The following is a 22,966-nucleotide window of genomic DNA, read 5'->3' on the forward strand; positions in this document are numbered from 1 at the left end:
GCAGATGCAGAACACATCTACTGGTGTTAGTTATACCAGTTTGTTTTATCCCTGATATTTCCTGGAGTAGCTCTACAGCAGATTCTAATAAGTTACACCAAACTAATAATATGTGTCCACTCCTTGTTTATACCAGTGTAAAGGCAGGTTACACTGCTGTAAATATGTTACGTATGTAGGCCCTCAGTCATGTACAGGTTTGGATAACCAGGCTGCCATTGGACAGTGTGTCTTGGTGACCCAGAAAATTGATAAACCTTGAATACCAGCATCCAAACCCACATGTACCATGTAAAGTGGTTTCTGGAGGAGGCTGGAAGTCACAATTTCATGTACATGCCATTCCACGTAAAAATATTTCTCAAAAAATTTCCCTAATAGCTCTTCACAGTCTTTCTACTTATATAGTCAATAAGACGTCTAGGAGATTTTTAAGTGGAGGAGGAAGATTACTAATAATAAAGTTCTTAATATTTGTCTTTGTTTATATTCCTTCCATCTGAAAGCTGAAGCATACAAACCAATCTTTGTAAACATTCTTCCAGATTGATAAGGACCTGACCCCCCCACTCCACAGTTGAGATAACTGTAAATGAGACTTTTGTACAAAGGAAATTCCATTTCTCCCTTTTCTGTATCACAGCTCTCAAGAACAGAAAGTCAAAAGAAACCAGCAACTGGAAAAATCTTCACTAAAAAGATTAAATAATGAATTTACAATATAGGAATAATTACTCAAAACCTAGTAAATGTAGTTTTTAGTTCATGAAGATTGTGTTTTATTAAAAGGACAGAAAATAAGAAGAAAATCAGGATATGCAGGGATTTCTATATTGGTCTCTCTACAAAAATGGGCTTTGAGATTAGAAGAGTTAAGCTATATTCCTAATCTTCAAAATCAACATGCATATACCTTTCATGGGAGACAAAGTTTTCCTATTTGACTCTGAAAGAGATAGTGTCATACCTCACCTTGCCAACATTCTGCTCATGCTAGTAAGGATGGATACTCTAAACATGTGCAAAATAGTGAACTGAAATCACACAAACCCTTGGGTCCATCATCCTTCTTGCTGCCATTATCTCGAACAGGATCATCAATACTGCAGTCTGTCCCTGCCCAGGTGAAATGACAAATGCAAGTGGCTTCATTACTGCACACCTGGAAGATGAAAAAATGATTAATTTTGAGATACATTTTTCTTATGGTTATGCAGTTTAAGATACTGTTTAAGTCACAAGGTAAGATTTACAAAACATGGTATAATAAGAGTAATTATCATTCAGAGTAAAAGAAATCACTAACAAGAACAACTGGTTTTATAGGTTTTATTTTTAGACTCCCTACTGAATACACTCACAAATGATGACAAACAATGTGGAAAGTTTCCAAAGAAATTTTTCTTGGACAACTCACTTGTACAGGGACATCAGAAATTGGATTCCTCTGTTATGCCTTTGCATGGGTTATTTTGATCTTGGGTCTTGATGGCAAGAAGAAATGTGGTGCATGCTTCCCCATAAACAAAACTTGAAACAAAGCCAAAATCTAACCTAGGGCCCTCTAATTGGCCACCTGTGGGCCACATGCAGCTCTTAGGGGGTGAACATGAGGTTCCCAGGCTCCTGTCCAGCTGCTGCCCTCACCACTCCTATGGCTTAGGTGGCTAAGGTGACCAGGTACCCCCTCCTTCCTCCTGCTTTCTGGGAGAGGGGTAGGACCAGGTGACAGGAGGATATTGCATATGTAATGGGGAAATTTGGGTGGTGCGCACTGCAAGAGAAGCTGCTTGTACTCAAGAGTGAATTAGTCTGGGCTGGTTGTGCTTTGTGTGTGCCAGGTGTGTGGTCTGGCTGCCCAGGCTGTGTGCATGGTGGGTGAGAGCCTAGCTGCCTGGGCTGCACATGAGGAGGGGAGACTTAGGCAGCACAAGCAGCACAGGGGAGCTGAGGTGAGCTGCCCATGCTGTATACACAACTGGGGAGTGTTGGGCTTCCCTAGGCTGCTTGCACACAGGAGGGAAAAGACAAGAGACCTAAGGCTGTGCATATGGCACCTGGGCTGCCTGTGTGGCAGGAGGAATGTCAAAGATCTGTGGTCTGCACCACATGTGACTTGCGATGTGTATGGCTCCCCACTGTCCAGAAGTTGGGTGACCCTAATCTAACCCTTATTAATTTTCAGGTTGCTCCCTCATGGTAGAGGGTGGAAAATTCAGTTTCAACTAATATTTTCTCAGTTTTTCCAGGATGAGAGTAGGAGGATGTTTGCTCATCCTTCAGCAGAAAAAGCAAGCAGTTAATCTCTCTAAACCTGCACTTAGTTGGACTCCTTCTGAAAATCTGGATTTGAAGAATTTACATTACATGTATAATAAATATATGAATCCTAAGAGTCCCATAAACTAAAACAGAATGAAATAGCAAAGAATCATGGCTGTAAATATCCATGTTCAAAGGACATTAAGCATAAAATATAGAACAGATTCCTGGAAGAAGTGAGTGATCCAAGATATGGTGTGAAAAGCAGATACAATACACCTTATTTACCCAAATACAAGACAACTCTGACCTTAAGACACTCTCTCCCAGTAATTAGATTGTAGCCATGGAAAATATATAAATTGGTTATAACTTGGTATAATTTTCCATGTACAGAATCTAATTATTGAATTGTTTTCTTAACTTCATCTCCTCCCCTACTGCAGCAGGGTAAGCAGTGGGAGGGGGTAACAGTGGTGGGGGAGGGGTAGCAGATGGTGGGAGAGGCAGTAAAGGGACAGGCAATAGGGGGACAGGAAGTAAGGGAGGCAGTAATGGAGTCAAGAAGCCTGCCCCTTGCCCCCCAAAACTGGTCCCCTGCCACCCATAAGTGCTATTACATTAAAGCTGATATACCTGAACAGAGATATAGAGCTTTATATTAAGAATAAATAGCCAGCACACAAAAGGAATCTGTAGGAAATAAATGAGCTCTGTTCAAGTGGCTCATGACCCATGGTTTAGAATTTAGTTCCTGAATTCAGCCAAATTGACAGAATGCCCAAAAGAGCACATTATGAAGGTACCAGTTTTAGTTACCAACTCTGCAAGTTGCCCTGGGTACAGCCATTGACAGCCAGCCATCAGTGTAGCTCAGGGGCACTTGACCTCTGACCCATGGACCAGATCCATCCCACAGATCCATGCCAGCCAGCCCACAGGGCTCCCCACAGGTCCAGAAATTTAACAATGGGAGAATGGTGGCACTGCTCCCCTGCTACCAAATCTGCAGACCCATGGGGAGCCCCAAGCCTTGCACACTGGGTCTGGTGCCCAATCCTAGCATGCAGAAACAAATAGGGGTGATACCAGGCCCCCAGAACCCAATCCTGGTGCGAGAGGGGCACTAGGCTCCCAAGACCCAAACCTGGCACAAGGGGTGGAGGGTGCCAGCTCCCAGAACCCAATCCTAGTGCATGTGGGCAAGGTGGGGCAGTGCTGCCCACCCAGGACCCAATCCCAGTAAGTGGGGGGCAGGAGGAAGAGTGCTGGGCCCCTAGGACCTAATCTCATTTTTTTGGGACATGGAGGGGGAGGTGCCAGGCCTCATGGCCTGATCCTACCCACAGATGGGCTTTGTGCTACTCACCTGGCCCATGAGGCCAAAAGCTTGACCACTACTGGTGTTGCTGCACAAAAACAACTCTTATTTAAAAAAAAAATCAAAGCTATGTTTTCATAAGGGATCAGTCAAACAGGTCTCAGGCATAAAAAGGGGCTTCTCAAGCAGTCAAGACTTTGTCAGTCAGATAATGATGTCCCCTGGAAGGATGTTGGTCTGTGATATCAATATGCTTCAGATTAGATGTGATGCTAGAATCTGAACTTACTTTGCCTCCAGTAGCCTTTTTGGAGCATACCTGAATGTTTGTTTCTATTCCCTATTTCTGCTGCCTCCAAAACAAAAACCCCAGTCATTATCATTATAATAATCATTATCATATTATGACATTTTTCTAGGCCTCTCATGCTCTCACAGACCTCTAGTTGGCCAAAATGCAACACTTGTGTTTGGCAAAACAGGAGGTCTGCTGAATAGTTCAGGTGCAGCAATCCACATGTACACTGGGCCCTAGCTATAATGGGTATTGAAAGAAGTTTAGCTTGAAACAGACTTACCCCATGACCTGAACAGACCTTTCCATTAGAACCCATTGGACAGCTGCTTATGTTCAAGAACTGAATTGGTAGGCACTTCCTGTCTAAACACATCATGTGAGGGCCACATGGAGCTCCATCCTCCACATATCCTAAATCTGTATCATCATCTAAAAGCACATGACCACCCCTAGGGAAAAAAGTTTTAAAATACTATTTAATATTATGTTTAGAAGCTTTTGAAAACATTAAAGGCAACACAGCATAGATCCTAAAACCCTCATAGCTCTACTCCTCCAAAGCAAAGTTCATTGGGGAAAAAACCTGATAGTCATAAATTATATCAAAATCTTTCCAGGTATCCCACAACTCTAATACTATTTTGAAATGAAGTGGCTCTAAGATGGAAATGGATTCCAAATACTGCCATACAAATAACTGAAGTTTTAAAGTTTCTGTCTAGATTTTGTATATCTATAATTGGTAGAACATAATTTTTTAAAATGAAAAAATGGTATAGTAAAAGATGTTACACATATACACATATATTATGCATATTTGAGAAATGCTTTGTGTTTAAACAGTTACCTCAAATAGCGGGAGGGAGTAAAAATTCAGTTTAAATAATGGGACTAATAAACAAGAAACCGGAGAGAATAATGGCTATATTTATGAAAGACTTATTTTTTACTTTGTGTTTTTAATGCAATTACAGTATTATTTATCATTGTATTTTAAAAGAATATACCCAACATTTATGTGAAAGCACAATAAAGTCCTTATCTGTTCTGTAACCACTTAAATTGTAACTACCCAATCCTACCCCAATCATACACGTAAAATGAACAGCAATAACTTTCATTGAAATGGTAACATTCAAAAGCATGAAGTTTCACATGTAGATCTTTTCTTCTTTTAGCATACAACTCTTAATTTTTCCATGGACAAACACTGTGATGCCAGACATTAAGGTGTGGCTGAGTAATACAGCAGTGTTAGATAACAGTTTCTGGACAGTATTCTGCAAACCAAAACACAAAATTACAACACCTAAATGCAGAAAATTACATGATTCTTAATAAAAACAGCAATGCCATCCAGAATAATGATTTTGCTTTGTATGAACTGACATTAACTGTTTAACATTTTTTTCTTTTTTAATTTTAAATAACTGATATAAAAGCCTTGGTATAAAAGTACATTAAAATTTTGAGAACACAGAATACCAGTCAATTTTATTTTTACCTGCAGTCCACTATTCGTCCCTGGTGGTAGAAAGAAGTTGGAGTAATTTCTCCCTGAAGCTGACCAATTCGTGGAACTTGAGTAAGATTAGTGCAAAGCAGAAAGCCACAGAACACGTCACTGCAAAATAAAAGCAAACAAAAAAATAAAATCAAATTTTCCAAATAAAAACTAATGTATACAAGAATATTTGCAAATAGAAAGAATGCTATGGTAAAAGTAATAAAGACATGAAGCCAACAATATTACTTCAGAAGTACCTTAGAACCAGCTTTTGCAGCTGGCAGTCATGTTAAGTAGGTGACAAGACCCTGGGCACATATAAGTTCCAGGGCTGAGGCTGACAAGAGTTAGTTCTTAGCCAGCTGCCAAGGGAAGGAGCTCCTGCAAGAAAGATCTATCCAGCGATGTTTGGTTACCAGATCTGATGCCTGCAAGACTAAATGGGCCCCAGGAGCTCATAAGGTACCCAGGGCTAGGAGGCACTCAATACTAAGGGAGAAGTTTGCCCTCTTAAAGGGGCAGAGTGTGGCCTCCATCTATGTTATAGTCCAGGGGCTTATTTATGTTGTCATTTGCATCAGAGGTTTGGGATGAGGCTTAAAGGGGAGGTTTGGCAGCCTCATTAGTGCCCAGAAGGGGGCACATGACTGTGGAGAGCCCAGTGCCAGGGAGGCACAGCTACAGGGGCCAGAGAGCCCAGTGCCAGGGGGGGTGCAGCAGACAAGGGGCAAGGGCCCAGTGATGGGAGGAGATTGATTAAAGCTAGTGCCTCAAAGCCAGGCCTAACAAAATGACTAGAAGGCCTAGCTACATAACAAGGGCTGAGGTCAAGTAGGCTGAGATCCCAGTAGAGGGAACAATATTCATATACCATCCATGAGTCATGGGGTGTGGTAAAGGGGAGTTTTTGGAGCCAGGCATCTAGCCCTTGAGGCATGAGTCCCGTGAGGCACTGACTTGGAGCAAGATCTGGCAAGGGGTTTAAGAACCCACAGGCTTTAGTGGGGTTCAGCCGGACCGTGGCCACACAAACTCGTGGACAGCCTCCCTGCTTAAGATTTTTACCAACAAGACATGGCAAGTGAGATTAGAAAGTGTCCATACAGTAGAACTAGCATGGTCATGAAGTCCTAGGGGTATCACAGCCATCCCTGGGGCCCTGCACCATGACATGTGTTCTAATTAGAATGCAACAAAGCAGACTCGATTAATTGAGCATTCTAATTAGAATACTCCAGCAGCCTTGACATCACATGTATTCAGTGCCCCCATGTTTAAAAAAGGCAGGGGCTTTAAAGTGTCTTGAAAGAGCTTTAGTTAAAGTGTCCCGCCACCATTTTGAAGTGCAGGACACTGAATACACAAGATGTTGTGGGTGTTTTAATTGGAGCATCTCCTAAGAGCCATTCCAATTAAAACGCGCCCCCACCCTGGAGCATGTGTAAAGACACCCTGGGGCTAGTGACAGACATTACACAAACTGGTTTAAGTGATCAGAAACTGGTTTAAACCTGTAGCAGAACAGATGTGTAGCACACATAAACCAGTTTGAAAATGGCTGAAACCAGTTTGAGATATACCTGGTTGAATGTAGTATCAGGCTTAACTGATTTCGGTCAAACCAGTTTATGCAATGTCTGTCCCAGACCCCTTGCTAGTCCAAGATAAAGCAGACTCCCCCAGCATCCTGGCATGCTCTCTGGGCTGGGCAAGGCTCTTTGTTCCACAGCAGGACAGGTCCCTCCCCTCTGCTCCCTGGCTGCAGCTCTGGCAGAGACTTGCAGGCACAAAGTGTCTGTCTGGCTTCTCCCTGCTGAGCAGGGATTACTCCCCTCGCCCCTCTGCCTTATGCAGACACCTCAGCATTAACTAGCAGACTATATGCTGGCTACAATGCATGCTGTGGGAGACAACAAAGGCAAACAGACTTTTTGGAGCTAATCAACAGGTAGCTTAGTGACCCTTGGCTTCTAGCCTAAGCCACTGCAGGCACGCGCCTACATTTCAAGAATCAAAAGGGAATGTCTACCCACCTCCAAATCAGTTCAAGCTTTACAGGTTAGACTATTCTGCAAAGATTTAATCAATTCAGGCTCAGGCTTTTTGAATGTCTGTCCCTAGGCATAGTAACTGGCATTATCAGCTTCAGTGGTACTACTCAGTAAGTATGGTATTACTTGATTTGAGTAAGTGTGACAGAATCTGGCCCTAATGATAAGTGCAGAAACAATGAGTTCATCAATTGCTTAATTCAAATATAAAGGAATATTTTCCCAGTGTTGTGTAGAAAACAAATCACATTTAATTAAAGGGGTATTTATAAACTATATAAATATTATAAATACTGTAATAAGTATTATAAATAGAAAATATATAATTTGAGTAAAACAGCATATATCAATTAAAAGAAGCATATATATATATAATATTTAATTGATATAATAATATAAAATATATAATAATATATAATTGATATATTTAATATATATTTAATTGATATGTATACATGGACAAACCACGGGTTTCCCTCACTTTATGCTGTACATGTGTTCTGGGAAAGTGGCGCATAAATCTAATTCGAATAAAGGGAGTTCACTTTACAATGTAACAAATAGGGATATGTTCTAAGACCTCGACTGTATTGACCCCCAGACCCATTTCTACCACTTTTACAAGACGATTTTGGTACTCACCAACAGCAGACAGTACACAAAAGCACATGGCACTATCATAATGGGGATGGCAACTACAGAAACATGTCACAGACAACGAGCGAGGAGCACAGATCCACACAGGAGACTGTATTTTGGCGTCTGTCACTCCCACAATGCACGACATCAAGCAGCTGACTGCAGGCTTCCACCACACTATTCGCAAAAGGGTGAATTTACCTCGTATATAATGAATTTTTGGTATAAAAAGGCTCATTACATAAGAGCAAATTCACACAGACAGAACCCAAATAAAGCGAGGGAAACCTGTACCACTTTTGCTATGCTACATTATATTGTCCTTTTCTGGGGTACTTTGGATGATCTACGTTATTGATGCAGTTAGTATAGGTTTTTAAATTTATTCTCCTTCTAGTCATACTAGAATCATAATTGATAAGAATCAATAATGCTCATGGCATATTATAGCAATCTTAGACAGGTTACCTGCTACTACTTTATATGAGTAATAAACAATTGTCTATCAGCCTAAAATGGACCTCTCTTGTCTACCCAAAATTTCCATGAAGTCACAAATAGATGATCATTGCAGATAGTATTTGTGAACATTTGCACAGATTTCAAAGAGCTATTCAGTTTGACCACATTTCTGCTTCTCTTTATTTGTTAAACGCAAACCGTTATACAACTTTTTAATATAAATTTTGGAAGAATTGCTATTCTTTATCTAAGTACTCTAACACATTAAAAGAATGTATTCAGTTTTTGTTATTCTGATATTTTAAAAGTTTTAGTCAAAGTAGAAAAGTAGCCACATATGAATTTTGCAAACTGATAAGTGAAATATTTTTGTTCTTGAAACTTGAGAGAAAAAGAAAAAAATCAAGATTCAAAACCATGGAAAACGGACAATGGAAATGCTCAGTAAAATGGGGGGAAATATTGGGCTACTTATACTCAGCCATAGAATTCAAACAGTACGTATGAAGCTGAACTTACTGTTTGCTGCACTGAACCCATCGGTTTCCATCCTTGCCACAGTTTCCTTTTTCTGTACCTTCTGTATTAAGCTTCTCATAACAGAATTTGTCAGATCCTGAAGATTCTGTTGATGCAGAAATGAAAAGATAATGTATTTTCCACTGACAGTGCTAGACGTGCAAAGACAGTCCTTTATGAAAATTAGCATAAAATGTGTAAAAACCTGCCTCAAGAGAACAGTATTACAATACTTTGAAATTTCACTATGTTTTAATTTATGCAAATTTTATGTTTACATAATGACGGATTGACTGGAAGGTGAGAAGAGACAGAAGAAAAGAGGGCAATACACATATTTAAGAAAGGGGAAAAAGGAGGATCCAGGGAACTACAGACCAGTCAGCCTCACCTCAGTCCCTGGATAAATCCTGGAGAAGATCCTGAAGGAATCTATTTCTAAGCACTTGGAGGAGAAAAAGGTGATTAGGAACAGTCAGCATGGAGTCACCAGGGGCAAGTCATGTCTGACCAATCTGATTGCCTTCTATGACGAGGTGACTAGCTCTGTAGATGTGGAGACTGGTGGATGTGGTGTACCTTGATTTTAGCAAAGCTTTTGATATGGTCTCTCACATCATTCTCACAGGCAAGCTAAGGAAGTAGGGGCTGGATGAATGGACTGTAAGATGGACAGAAAACTGGCTGTAGCATCAGGATCAGAGAGTAGTAACCAATGCCTTGATGTCTAGTTGGCAGCCGATATCAAGTGGAGTGCCCCAGGGTCAGTCCTAGGGCTGGCTTTGTTCAACGTCTTCATCAACGACCTGGGCTTAAACTAGACCCTCAGCAAGTTTGCAGATGACACCAAGCTGTGGGAAGTAGTAGGTATACCGGAGGGTAGGGCTAGGATTTGAAGTAACCTAGACAAATTGGAGGATTCGGCCAAAAAGAATCTCATGGGCTTCGGACAGACATTCAAAAAGCCTGAGCCTGAATTGATTTAATCTCTGCAGGTTAGTCTAACCTGCCTAGGCTGAATCAGTTTGTAACTGTACAGATATCTGCTCTGGACTGAAAAAATGCTAGCACATGCCTGCAGTATCTCAGGCTAGAGCAGCTTTTCAATCCCTTCCACAGTACTAAACTGAGGGAGGGTGTGTCCAGACTCTGGCAGGACACTCTGATTAGGGAGGTGTCCCCCCCTTCCCCCCTTGCTGGTCAGTAAGGGAGCCAGCAGGGATTTGGTTACACAGCAGGGAGCATATATCACCAAATCAGCAAAACAAAAGGATCTCTCATTAGAAGAAAACAAAAGAAGGAATGGAGGGACATTACCAGCTACCTGTTGATTAGCTCCAAAGAGCCCTAAGCAGCACTGTGCCCCCACTACAGAAAGGGTGTGGACAAATTGGAGAAAGTCCACCAGAGGGCAGCAAAAATGGTTAGGGGACTGGGGCACATGACTTATGAGAAGAGGCTGAGGGAACTGGGCTTATTCAGTCAGGGATGAGAAGACTGAGTGGGGATTTAACAGTAGCCTTCAACTTACCTGGGGGGGGGGGGGGTTCAAAAGGGGATGGAGCCAGACTGTTCTCAATAGTGGCAGATGACAGAACAAGACGCAATGGTCTCAAGTTGCAGCAAGGGGAGTTTAAGTTAGATATTAGGAAGAATTATCTCACTAGGAGGATAGTAAAACACTGGAACAGGTTACCCAGAGAGGTGGTGGAATCTCCGTCCTCAGCGGTTTTTAAGACCTAGCTAGACAAAGCTTTGGCTGGGATGATGTAGTTGGGGATGGTCCTGTTTTGAGCAGCAGGTTGGACTAGATGACCTCCTGAGGTCCCTTCCAACCCTAATTTTCTATGATTCTACACCATGCAATTACAAGAGCAAAACATATTCTACATACTGTGAATTTCAATACTTCATTTAAAACATCAATCTGGAGGCTTCCCATCAGCAATACATCTAAACTGTCTCAACCTAAGCTGTAATATTGTCTCCATTTAAATATTCTTTGAGTTGAATTCTGCTGAAAAGTATAACATGATTTCAATGAAGTTATTCCAGCTTCATACTGATGTGGGAAAAGAATCACCACTTCTCTCCGGGTATGTCTATACTACATGTAGGCAAGACACTCAACCTTACTTAAAACAAGCTGGCTTGAACGCCAGAGGCAGTTGAACTACAGCTATTTCCAGCTCCATGAAGACTACTCACCCTGCTAATATATCTATCCTGAGCATGCTACTTCTGGTACTCAAGATGGCTTTCTCAGAACTAGTTTGTGTACATATGCATTGTATGGCAGTGTGAAACAGACATACAGCTGTAGCACCAGAGGTTTCCTATATAACACATATCCCATGGAGCTGATTCTTCTTGTAACTACACAAATGAAAAGCTGATGTGAAATTTAAAACCAATAAAGCGAGAGCATGAGAGCGACTCTAGGTGCTCAGAGCAAGCAGGGATAGAGAAAAGCAAAGGTGAAGCCTAAAGGGATTTTCCTGGAATTTGATTTGTGTTACTACTTTTAGAAGTTTTAGGTACACCTTCCAACACTGGCAGAGTCAAAACAGAATTGCTCATTAACCAACCCATTAGCTTTTTTTAGAAAAAAAATAGTATATTAGAATGAGCCAGTAATGCACTGCCACTAAGCCAAAAGAAAGATGCTAGAAGTCAGCTAAAAACATGGTCTTTCTATCCCTCTCTGTACTACATGCAGAATTTTCTGTATGGTTTATAACAGACAAGAAAGAGAACTTTCCAAAGAATATAATAGGGAGGAACCTTCCCCTCTGTTACAGAAACATATGTGTACACCACAACAGCTTTGGGTTTGGAACCTAGAGTAAATCATTACTATGATGATATGAAAAGGGTAAGTGCTGGAGGCTGGGATCTACTGGCAATTCAGTTCTACTCTATTATCCCCAAATCATTATCTAGTGAAATTTTTCCTGTAAACTCTTTGGATAAAATCCATTATTGCTGTAACTTCCTTTACATCAACTGTATTCAAGGTTAATTAACGTCCTGTGTATTCCAATTCCATTTAGTAAATGAAAAAGTGATGTGTAGGCTCTGGATACAAGATGACCAAATCATAGCAGGTGTGGCTCCAGTATAGAACAATTATGCTGTAATCTTAAAGAAGATGGAGTCAACAGCTCTTCAAAAAAACCCCAAAATGGTAGTTTTAATCAAATGAAGACAGCCTCTGAATAAAACAATATACTTATCCAAAGACATGTGTTTATCCAAAGACACAGCTGATGTGTTTGCATAGTTTAGTTATAAGTCTGTGATGAGTATATTGCTGCGTTTGCTACTCACCTTACCTAAAGCTGCAAATACAGCAGGTAATAGTCACCTTACCTCTGTAGCTCCAAGTACCAAGTGAAAAAGTAGAGCAGTGGACTGAGTATGCAAACTAAAGAAAGACTGTACACAAAGAATATACAGAAAAAAGTAGGCATTCCCAACTTACTAGATCCCCAGATATATTTGCACTGATTATCTCTTGTCTTGCATTCTCCATTATAGCAACGTCCCTAAACAAAATACAATGTATTAATAAATGGAGGGAAAAAATCAAATATTTCAATTTGAATATTTTATTCAATGTATTTGGGATATACTCTCCTCTTAAAATGTTTAGGTGTGTTTTTAGGGTAAAGGGCACTTTAACATATATCCTCACACATTTGCCAATAAATTAGGTATGTAATTCCTATTGAAGTCAATGGCAGCAAGTACTTAAATGTCCAAAGTACTCAGTTGATACATGGTTGCCATACTCTCTCCTTAAGCTTTTAAATGCTTAATAGAGTTTAGAGCAGTGGTTCTCATCCAGGGTGCCACAGAACCAGTCCTAGGGTGACCTGAGATCCTTTCAAGGATGCCCTGGGATGCCATACAATGTTAGCAAACACGATTCACAAGATAAACCCAAAGACCGTGTCCCCATGAGCAGGAATGTGCGTTTTTCCAGGGACAAGTAGTAGTGTCCCTGGGGAATGCCCATGCCACACTTGTCCTACCAGGGAGGGGAAGGGGGGGAAGGGAAGGGGGTAGGGAAGGCTGAGACCAGCAACTGTGTTGGCCCCAGCAACCTTACCTGGGGTCCTGGGGGATTCTGGGAGCTCCACCACAGCACTCCTGTAGCAGGGAGCCTGGCTGGCAGCTGGTGTGTGGCTCTGGCCAGCCATGCTCTGGTTTTGAGCGGCATGTACTGCTGCCATATATGCCACCCTGGGTTTTTTTGGTATGGGTTTTTTTTGACCCCAGGATTTCCCAGCATCAAAAAAAGCCCCTGAGCTGCAAAGTAACAGCACAGAGAACACCTTCATGTGCGGTGTGTGGCGTCGCAGATGGGTCTGCAGCACCACATACTGCACGTCCATGCTCGTCTGGACACATCCAAAGATTTCATCTAGGAATACATAATATCTAAAACATCCTGACTTGTAGTCTTTCTGAGATCTTTGCAACAGAAAAACTGTTCTATTATTTTTCTGTAGTGAAAATACAAGTGAAAACTAAGAGCTAGCATTTTCTGAGGGGTGCCTCAAGTCTAACAAGTTTGAGAACTGCTGGTTTAGAGCAACTCTAAGGATGTTCTGAACCTCCCAAAAGACCTTGGATTGATGACCTCCATAAAGCTCCTCTTTGCCTGTGCCCAGTTCAGATTGGGTACTGCTGAGAAACTGAGCCAAAGACTTTAGTAACTATTATGAACAGGTGTGCTATCCCTCACTACCACTAGATTGATAGGAAAAGTACTAAGTCAGCCCATAAAATTAATAAAGACAGACCCAGCGTTTGTGAAGACATATGAATGAAGCAGGGAAGAAATGAGAATTTACATTGGATGTATTATTACTACTTGATTTGCAAAGATTTAAAAATGTTACATACCTGATTAGAATCACAAGTTGATCCATCTTGCTTATGAAGGTTTGGAGGGCACTGGACATAAGAAGATAAAAATTCTTCATTATTTCAGAATTTTGGATTCTAGAAAAGCAAACAATGTGTTGCAGGGTTGTTGTTTTTTTAAATCAACACTTGGCATAAAGAACTGGGCAAAAGAAAGCAAGACGACAACAAAGAGCCTCATGGGTTAAAAATAACTTTACAATAGGTTAGGAATGTGAGGTTTCTATTTTTTTAGAAAATAACTCAAGAAGGTATACGACTGCAGTATATATATTTCCAAGCAATATAAAAAGTGGAAATATTATTACAGGTATACAGCACCAAAAATGCATTGGATACTCAACAGGGAAACAATATGACACAGCCCAAATAGCTTATAATCTAATTTTAGATATCAGTTTACAATAAACTGTAAATAATGAATTTTCAGTTCAGTGCCCAAAATAAGGATTTGATTTGACCCAAAAACATCTTATTGACCAAAAGGAAACCATTTCAGAAATAGTTTCAGTCCTTTAGCAACTGTATTTTTCTGCAAATTTACCAATTCCTGACAAAATTTTACCCAATGCTTGGTTACTAACAAGTAATAGAAGGAACAGGGAGGAAGGAGTAAAAAAAAGATTATGCTAAAGTGGCAGATTCAAAACCAAGAAGGAACAGAATAGAAGTTAAGAGGGCACCACAAAGACAAGTGGAAATCTTAGAATAAATACTGAATGAAGATAATTATTGTGGAACAGAGAGACCATCAAGAGCAAGTGAAGAAATTCCAAACTTGCTAATGAAAAAAAGGAGGGGGATGGGAAGTAAGACCCTGAAGGAAAAGGACATTTGGAATAGAAAGGCTAGCAGGATATGGAAAGAGATATATAAGGGGTTATTCTATCATTTCTTTTCCAAAATATTTCCTTGTTAAATCCTGTCAAGTATTGTGCAATGTAACACATCCACATTAAGCATGTGTTGTAAAGCATTTTAAGAAACCATGTTGTACAAAGAGGTTGTTGTTAAAAGATCTTTAGTTGTTACAAGATCTGCTGGGCCTTTGAGCAGCTGGGTACACGTTAGGGCAGCCCTGAGATCCTTTCAAGGATGCCCTGGGGTACCGTGTTCTAATCAGATCTGAGACCTGACTTCTGTGGGCCCCAGACTCAAGCAGACACAAGCTCTACCCTCAGAACCTGCACAGGATTCTCTACAGGCACATTCGTGAATTTGACCATAAGCAGTCAATACATGAACCACTTTATGCAAGTAATAGATTCGGTCATAGAAGATGCCATACCACCTGCTGGGTGATGTCACCAATACATAGATCACATAAAGAATCATTTCTCAGAATTATACCCAGCAAGAGAAATTGTTGCACCAGGGACAGGTAATTTAGAAGGATATAAGCTTAATCAATGTATCATACACTTCTACAGCAACAGAATATAAACACAATTTGGACTGCTACATATATTTTTGTCAGGTGCATATCATTAACACAACCAAATAAACCTTCAAACAGAAGTTCATATGAATGGTGATTCTTTTTTTCTAAAAAAATAATAAGCATGCTATTTTCACAGTGCTACCAGGCCTCACTGGACCCAGGCATTCAGAAATACCAGTTAGCAGTGATTTATATTGCTGCATAAAGGCTAGCTTTGATTTGCATATCCCCCTCCTTCTGTATGCCAAGATACCCATAAGACATGGGCACAGTTCTGAAAATGGCTGTGCATTACACTATCATGCATTTTGTGTATTGTTCTCCATCTGTCTATTAGTTATTGCAACTGAGTGACATGAGGAAGTCAACAGAAAAGCCCAAGTCTAACTCCCCTTTCGGACAGGCAAGTAGCTTTTATGTTGTTACAGTTAGCTTCATAAATGACCTTTGGGACATATGCAGATCTTAGTCCCTGGAAGACAGGTAATTCCATTAAGCTACCAAAAATAAAGGAGAAGTAGAGAGCCCTCACACCTCTTAGCCAAATAGCCTAGTGGGTTACTACTTGCCCAGGAAGTGGGAGACCCAAAATCTAGCCCAGGTGACAGCTGGAGGCCAGGAGAGCAAGCCAGAGGCAACATGAAGTAAAAGGAAGAGGAAAGTGGGAATTGGACCCAACGGGCAGAAGCTAGGCCCCTGCTGTCTTTCCATTCCATTCCAAAGACTATTAAATGAAAAAAGGCAAAAGCATCTGACCTATCCTCCTGCTTCCAGGAGCAGACCACGATTTTAGCCTAGATGTAGGGGGAGAGATCTAGAGAGAACAGATTTATGAGTCATCATCAAACTAGCCAAAACCATGTCTACAGATAAATTCACTCCAAAATAGGTCAGAAGTATGAGTCAAAGATGGAACCCTGAAAAGAGAAGGAAATCTCACTAAACAACTGTGTAAAGCAGGGGTTCAAGTGGCATGGAAAGAACTCCACAAAGGCAGGATTTCAAGAACAGTAAGGCTGATGGAATTAAAGGCAAATATTAGGTGAGTGTAAGTGAAGGTGAAAGGAAGATAAAGATGGAGTTCTTCTGCAAGCAATTCCATGAAAAATATGCAAAGTGAGCATAGATATCAGAAATGGATCTAAAATTATTTAAATTCAATTTCAATCCTTCTTTGTTTGACTTCTTTGCTGGAGATGCATGGGAAGTGCCAAAGAACATTATGTTAATCCTTTAATGTTCTCGTATGCAAAGACAAGGTTGTTGTTCAAAGTTCGATCATCCATTTGAAGAGCATGTAAATACAGACCCCTGCTACTTCAACTGGTTTTAAGTGGTTGCTGAACCTGCTCCTGCTCTTACTAGTATAAGACTAAGAGCAACTAAGGGCATATGTACATGGCACAAGTCATTGCTGTAGATTGGTAGTAGAAGCAGTATATCCTTGTCCAGTCACTACTCCACTGGGGCTAACATAGCCTTCCTGTCAAGCAGGGCTAATTAGTTCAGGCAGTGAAATTATGTCCATTTATTAAATAGCCTCTGTAATGCTTCCTCCAAAGATTAAAAATTTCACTAATGAAATGATTTTCTCTAGTTTCCACTGAAGTAGTGCTATAACCAAAATGTTGGAGAATCCCTTTGAATCATGTACAGTTTAAATGGCCCACAGCAAAAATACAAAGAGCATGCTGATTATGTCGGTATGCATAGCTAATAGATTTAATTGCCTGGTAAGCACTGAAGTACCATGTTTAATTTTAATCTTATTGCATACTACTAATGGAATTAAGGAGATAGGTCAAAATATGAAATAGCTAGGCACCAAAGCATGTCTAATGAATACATACTCTACAGCTTTATGTACCTTTGCATAACTTTTCTTTGATACTCTGGCTAAGATGTACCCATACTTAGATACCAAAGAATTCCAATAGGGTTTGAGTGAGGCTAGTGTCTGACCCTCTGCCATTCTTTTAATAAGCAATTTTCTTAAACAAATCTTTTAGCACAGAACCTATGCAAGCTTTATTTTTTTACTATTCTTTTATTGTCCTTATTTTCTATTATAATTGTTTTCTTTACTTTTCTTTTTCTAAATAATTGCTTGTTATCTGTTAATATATGCATATCCTACAGATGCATCCTGGCATAAGTACTTTATTGCTAATAACCTTTTTAACAGCTTTACATTATTTTGTTTGGGTTTGTGTCTTTCACATTTTCCATGGTTTTCTGAGTTTTCTTTTTCACCTCCATAACAGAGTTTACCACTTGGGTGAGACCCTACGTTTTGTAGCTAGTATTCATTGGATAAATGAATGGGTGGAAAGCAGGAGAGAAGTTTCTGCCATATTGAAAGCAAAGGTCCAGGCTAGAACTGCTTCTTTCCAGAGCAATATTGATCTCACTGGCCTATACACCCTGTAGGTTGTGCTTTTGCTCCTGGCCCCATCTATCTTCCTTTTTTGGTTGCCCAGGCAAATGGTGTTTGAAGAAACTATGGTTACTGTGTGCCATGGTGGTGGGAATACTGTGTTTAGATACCAGAGATGTAGGTTCAAACTCCCTCTGAGTGAATGGGGCTACAAGCCAGGTCTCCCACTTCCCAGGCAGGTGTCTACCTTACTCATTTATTGAGGTTAAAATATAAGATGGCCTTCCTTTACCTCTTCTGGCATCTTACACCAAATAAGACATGGGGTTTTTGTCCAGCTACAATTTCATGCATATACTGGGCATGTGTATGTAGCTGCCTGGCTGTTGTGTAGCTTACTGAGCATGGTCAGTATGTGCATGTACACTTACACATCCATTCTGCATGGGTAATACAGGGCAAAAGAAACACAAACTATGCATAACTACCAAAATAGACCACTTATGCAGCTAGACAACAGCCATTTAGGTTCACAAAGAATTCTACCCAAAATGTATAAGGGAGGGGTTCCCAAAGTTTTTATGCTGCGGCCCAGCAAATCGCAGCATGGAAGTGGCCGTGGCCCAGCAAATCGCAGCCCAGCAGTCACGGCCGACCACGGTTAGAATTTCTGGCCGGCAGACAGGTAAGGATACCCCCACCCCCCAGGTGGGGAGGTTGGCCAAACCATGCACTGTTGCGGGCCCTGCAGAAGGAGCTGAGGCCTGGGATAGATATGTATTCTTTCAGAACAGCATGTTACACTCCAATATTAGTTGCAATTGTGAAAGTCTACATTATCTACTGTTGTAGTCAAAACAATTTAACGCGTGCAAATATTTTAGTTATTGTGCTTGATACCATTAGAATAGAATATACTTTATACAGTGCAATATTATATGTAACTAAATATATATATATATATATATATAAAAATAATTACATGGATTTAAAAATCCAACAAATTGATAAGCCACATTGTAGCTAAATACTGATAGTCCATTTGGCCCAAAGCAGTTTTCAAACAAAAGATTTGATCTTTTGTTTGAAAAGGCTGCTTGTAGATGTTAAAAAAAATAATAAACCGTGCTTTACCAGAAGCAGCAGCACATTATTTTGACCCGGCTCTGCAATGTCTGTATAGATTGGGTGCTTCAGCCGGGCTTTTTGGCACTTTTATCTAAAGCTGAGCTATTAGATAAAAGTGCCAAAAAAGCCCCACTAAAATGCCTGATTTATACAGCTTAGGCAGGTGAACTGTGTCCAACTAACGTGCTGCCTCTTTTGGGCATGTGCTGGGCACAGCATGGGAGTACAAGGTTTAGGGACAAACATTAAAAAAGCCTGAATTGATTCAATCTTTGCAGGTTAGTCTAACCTGCAGAAAGTGAACTGGTTTGCAATGGGATAGACATTTGACACGTGCCTGCAGTGGCTCAAGCCAGAAGCCGGGGGGTGCTAAAGCATGACTGCCAGCCACTGCCAAAGGGAAGAAAAGAGAGACACCCTGCAAAGCTCCCACCCCTCCCTGCTGGAGCAGAGGGAGGGGGCTAGCAGGGCAGAGGATTGGGGATGGGGAAAAAGTCCTGTCTCTGAAGCAAGCATGTATTGAACACAGCAATTTGCAGCCTCAAGCACACATCAGGGAACTACCAAAAATCTTTGCCTAAGCTAAAATACAGTCCAGAAAAACAAGGCATACACAACTTAGTCTGACTTAAAATGTAAACCAGGAAGACAAGAGAAAGCTTTGCATAAATCCTATGTAATCCCAAGGGCAGAGTGTCTCCTTACAGCCAAAAGGAATCAGGGCTTGTGGTAGAGGTGATATCTTTTATTAGACCAACTAGATTTTTGCAAAAAAGTTCTTTTTTTTGTGTGGTTAATCCACCTTTGGGACAGGTTGCCCCGGGAGTGCAAGGAGTGAGGGGGTTTATTATCCCCTGCCCTTCCTGTCTCAACAGCAGGGACTGCAACCAGGGTCTGCTGGGCAGGGCAGAGCAGCCCTTGCCAGTGTCCCTCGCCCCCTTCTCCCAGACCCAGTAAAATGGAATTAATCCCCTTACTGCCTGGCTGCAGGCAAGCCACAGAGGTGCAGCTGGGCTAGCGAACCTCAGCTGCGGTCCAAGGGGATGGAGGAAGGAATTAACCTCCCTTTCTGCCCCTTCACCTCGGAGGTCATAGCAGGCTAAGTCTGGCCACAGCTCACCCCTGCTCAGGCTAGAGAGCAGAGGGGCAGGGGCAGCCCTGCTGTGCAGCAGAGAGCCCTGCCCAGCCCAGAGAACATGCCGGGATGCTGAGGGAGTCTGGTTTATCTTAAACCAGCAAGGGGTCTGGGACAGATAATTGCATGAACTGGTTTAAGCCCAGTCAGTTAAGTCTGATACTACATTTAACTAGGTATATCTCAAACTCATTTCAGCTGGTTTATGTGCACTAAACATCTGTTCTGTTACAGGTTTAAACCAGTTTCGGATCACTTAAACCGTGTTATGTGTAATGTCTGCCCCCAGCCCTAGAGTTTAAAATAAAGTGCCATTTTGTTTTGTTTATTTTTTTAACATCTGCAAGCAGCCAAAAAGATTAAAAGGTGAACTGGTCATTTTAAACATATGTACCATCATCTTGCGAATCTAAATTTTTTAAGACTTGAATAAAAAAGGAAGTGTATATATATAACAGTGTATGCAGAAGAGCTTACATATACATACCTGTCCAGAATCTCCAGTACAGTACTCTGCAATATCACATTCATTCACTGCATATCGACAGTCATAGCCTCGTGGGAAAAACTAGAAAACAAAGACTATTGATTAGGAGTGAGACTATGTAAAAGCACAATTCCTGATATTCTGAGATTCTTGTTCAGAAATGTTCCTTGTGTTTCAAAGCAATGCATCTTGATTTTAAAACAAATCTCACTACAGTATTCGCATTTTTTAAGTCTTGCCCAGATAATAATAAAGGGAAAGCCTACAATGTATAAGTGGTTTATGGCTAACTCAGGGACATGCATTATATAGCACTTGTGCAAGCAAAATCATAACAATATACACACATGAGATTCAGTTATTCCTGAATTACCTAGGAACAAAATATCGTCTTTTTGACTTACTGTTTCCTCTTACTCCAACTGAAAGTAGTAATCTAAAAATCCTCATAAGTGATGCATCAAATGTTTGTACATCTCTGCTACAAACATTTACTTATAATTAACAAACCATATGTGACGAAAAAAATGAACTATTTCGAAGAAAATACTAAGATTTTAAACAAAAGAAACAACTAACCAACCTGCTAAAGTTTATTAGCAGCATACCTACTTGTGGGTTACAAAGATTTAACAAAGATAAAATAAAAAGTACAGTGGCATAAATCGATAAAAGTACTTAATATTTATCTAAAAATATAGTATATTTCAACCTAGTCTTATTGTGTGTTTTTAAATTAATTTTAAATTAGTCACCTGAGAAATTGTATCATCTAGCCTTGATCACAAGATGGGTTATATTCCCCTGATATTGACGACATTGATAGTTCTCATGTAAACAACTGCTTTTGGTAACCTCAAGCAAGAACAAAACTGATTTCTCTGCATTAAAGATATAACCCACAGCCTTTAAGATTTCTCACTGTAGCTTTATCTGTAGTACTACATTTCACAAATATACTAATAATCTACCATATTGTACCATTGAGCTTCATACAAGATTCCTAGGGCTCCGTCTATACCAGCGGTTTCTGAACTGTGTTCCACAGAACCCTGGGGTTCCGCAAAGAGTTTGGAGGTAATGACAGAGTAGGCTGGGAGGTGGTGAACCATGACTGCTGGGCCGGATTGCTTAGCTCCATGCCAATCATTAGGATGGGGTAGGGGCACTACCATAACTAGGGGTGGGTAAAAGGGGCAACCGTGCCAACTGTTAACTTAGGAGGAGAACTAGCTGCTCCTATTTTAAATGCCACAGCCAGAGCTGGCAGAGCACATGTAGTGGTAGCAGCAGCTGAGCCAAGACTGTGTAGGAGTTCTGGCATGGGTGAGGCTGTTACCCCTTACCCCTGTTCTGGGAACCCATGGTCCCCCACCCTGTTCTCAGATTGCACATGCCCTCCACCCCCTGCTCCCGAGACTGCACATCAACCAACCGCAATGTCTGATTCTTACAAATGTTTACATATATAATAACAGTAGCAGAATTAACTGATTCCAGATTGCAGCATAACACTGTACATCAATAATGGCAAAAATAAAACAATTAACAAATAAAGTTATACCAGTGTATACCTCATTCCCCCATCTACTACCATTATTATTTGTAGGTCAGTAAACATGCTGAGGTCTTTAGAAACATTTTTACTCCCCAGTATATGCACACACAGTATTTGTACTTTATCAGATTAAACATTAGATCTAAAGGAATAAGAGAAGAGAAAAACAGATTTACTACATCAAGACTCACAAGGCAGGATGTATTACAGCAAGGTCCATCACTACAATGAGCTCCATTAGAAAGAGAGCACTTTTTACAGCAGTCTCCATAGCATTCCTAAAGAAAAATACATTAAATAATCTATGAATCTTCCATTCTGAATACAGTGCCCTTCTCGACTTTCCCAACACTCCATCCTGTATCATTAGGGAAAAGAATCAATATACCATAAAGACTGGCTCTGGACCCTGCAGGCAGGGTATGTTTGGCTGGGTGGATGGGATGGGGCCACAGGTGGGTGGGTAGCAGTGTTCAGGAGTGGGCTGGGCAGGCAGGGGCTAGGGATGTGAATGGTTAAACTGTTCACATATTGATAGCCAGTAATACCTTACTGGTTACTGTTTAGCATGGAATGGGGAGTAGTCTGCTAGGGAAGGGGGAGAAGGGAAGCAGCAGGGCACCCCTGAAGACAGCAGGGCAGGCAGGAGGTAAGAAAGGAGGAAGGGAGAGAAGAGGAGGAACTAGTACCTGGTATGGTGGGGAAGCAGCAGGGGAGCTGTGATTGACCCAATCCTTCTTGTGACAACGCAGCCCCAACCCCACCCCCACCATCTGCCTGAAGGTGCGCATACACCCACTGCTGGCAGTGAGCCAGGCCAGGGCTATGCAGACCTGGATGCAGCTG

At 41.0% G+C, this 22,966-nt stretch overlaps 1 protein-coding gene across 1 annotated transcript in view; it reads right to left on the reverse strand.

Moving 5' to 3' along the window:
• Positions 1–22,966, reverse strand: part of ADAM23 (ADAM metallopeptidase domain 23) — a gene marked incomplete at its 5' end in the record, with an annotated part of 186,474 nt that overhangs the window by 25,144 nt on the left and 138,364 nt on the right. Inside the window, 8 exons of the mRNA XM_025211029.1 lie at positions 1,051–1,162; positions 4,162–4,330; positions 5,386–5,505; positions 9,060–9,165; positions 12,544–12,607; positions 13,974–14,024; positions 20,563–20,643; positions 22,312–22,398. Of these exons, the coding sequence (XP_025066814.1) occupies positions 1,051–1,162; positions 4,162–4,330; positions 5,386–5,505; positions 9,060–9,165; positions 12,544–12,607; positions 13,974–14,024; positions 20,563–20,643; positions 22,312–22,398 (790 nt within the window). The remainder of the gene's footprint in view (positions 1–1,050; positions 1,163–4,161; positions 4,331–5,385; positions 5,506–9,059; positions 9,166–12,543; positions 12,608–13,973; positions 14,025–20,562; positions 20,644–22,311; positions 22,399–22,966) is intronic.

Source organism: Alligator sinensis, unplaced genomic scaffold (genome assembly GCF_000455745.1).
Source record: "Alligator sinensis unplaced genomic scaffold, ASM45574v1 scaffold372_1, whole genome shotgun sequence".
NCBI classification, from domain to species: domain Eukaryota; kingdom Metazoa; phylum Chordata; order Crocodylia; family Alligatoridae; genus Alligator; species Alligator sinensis.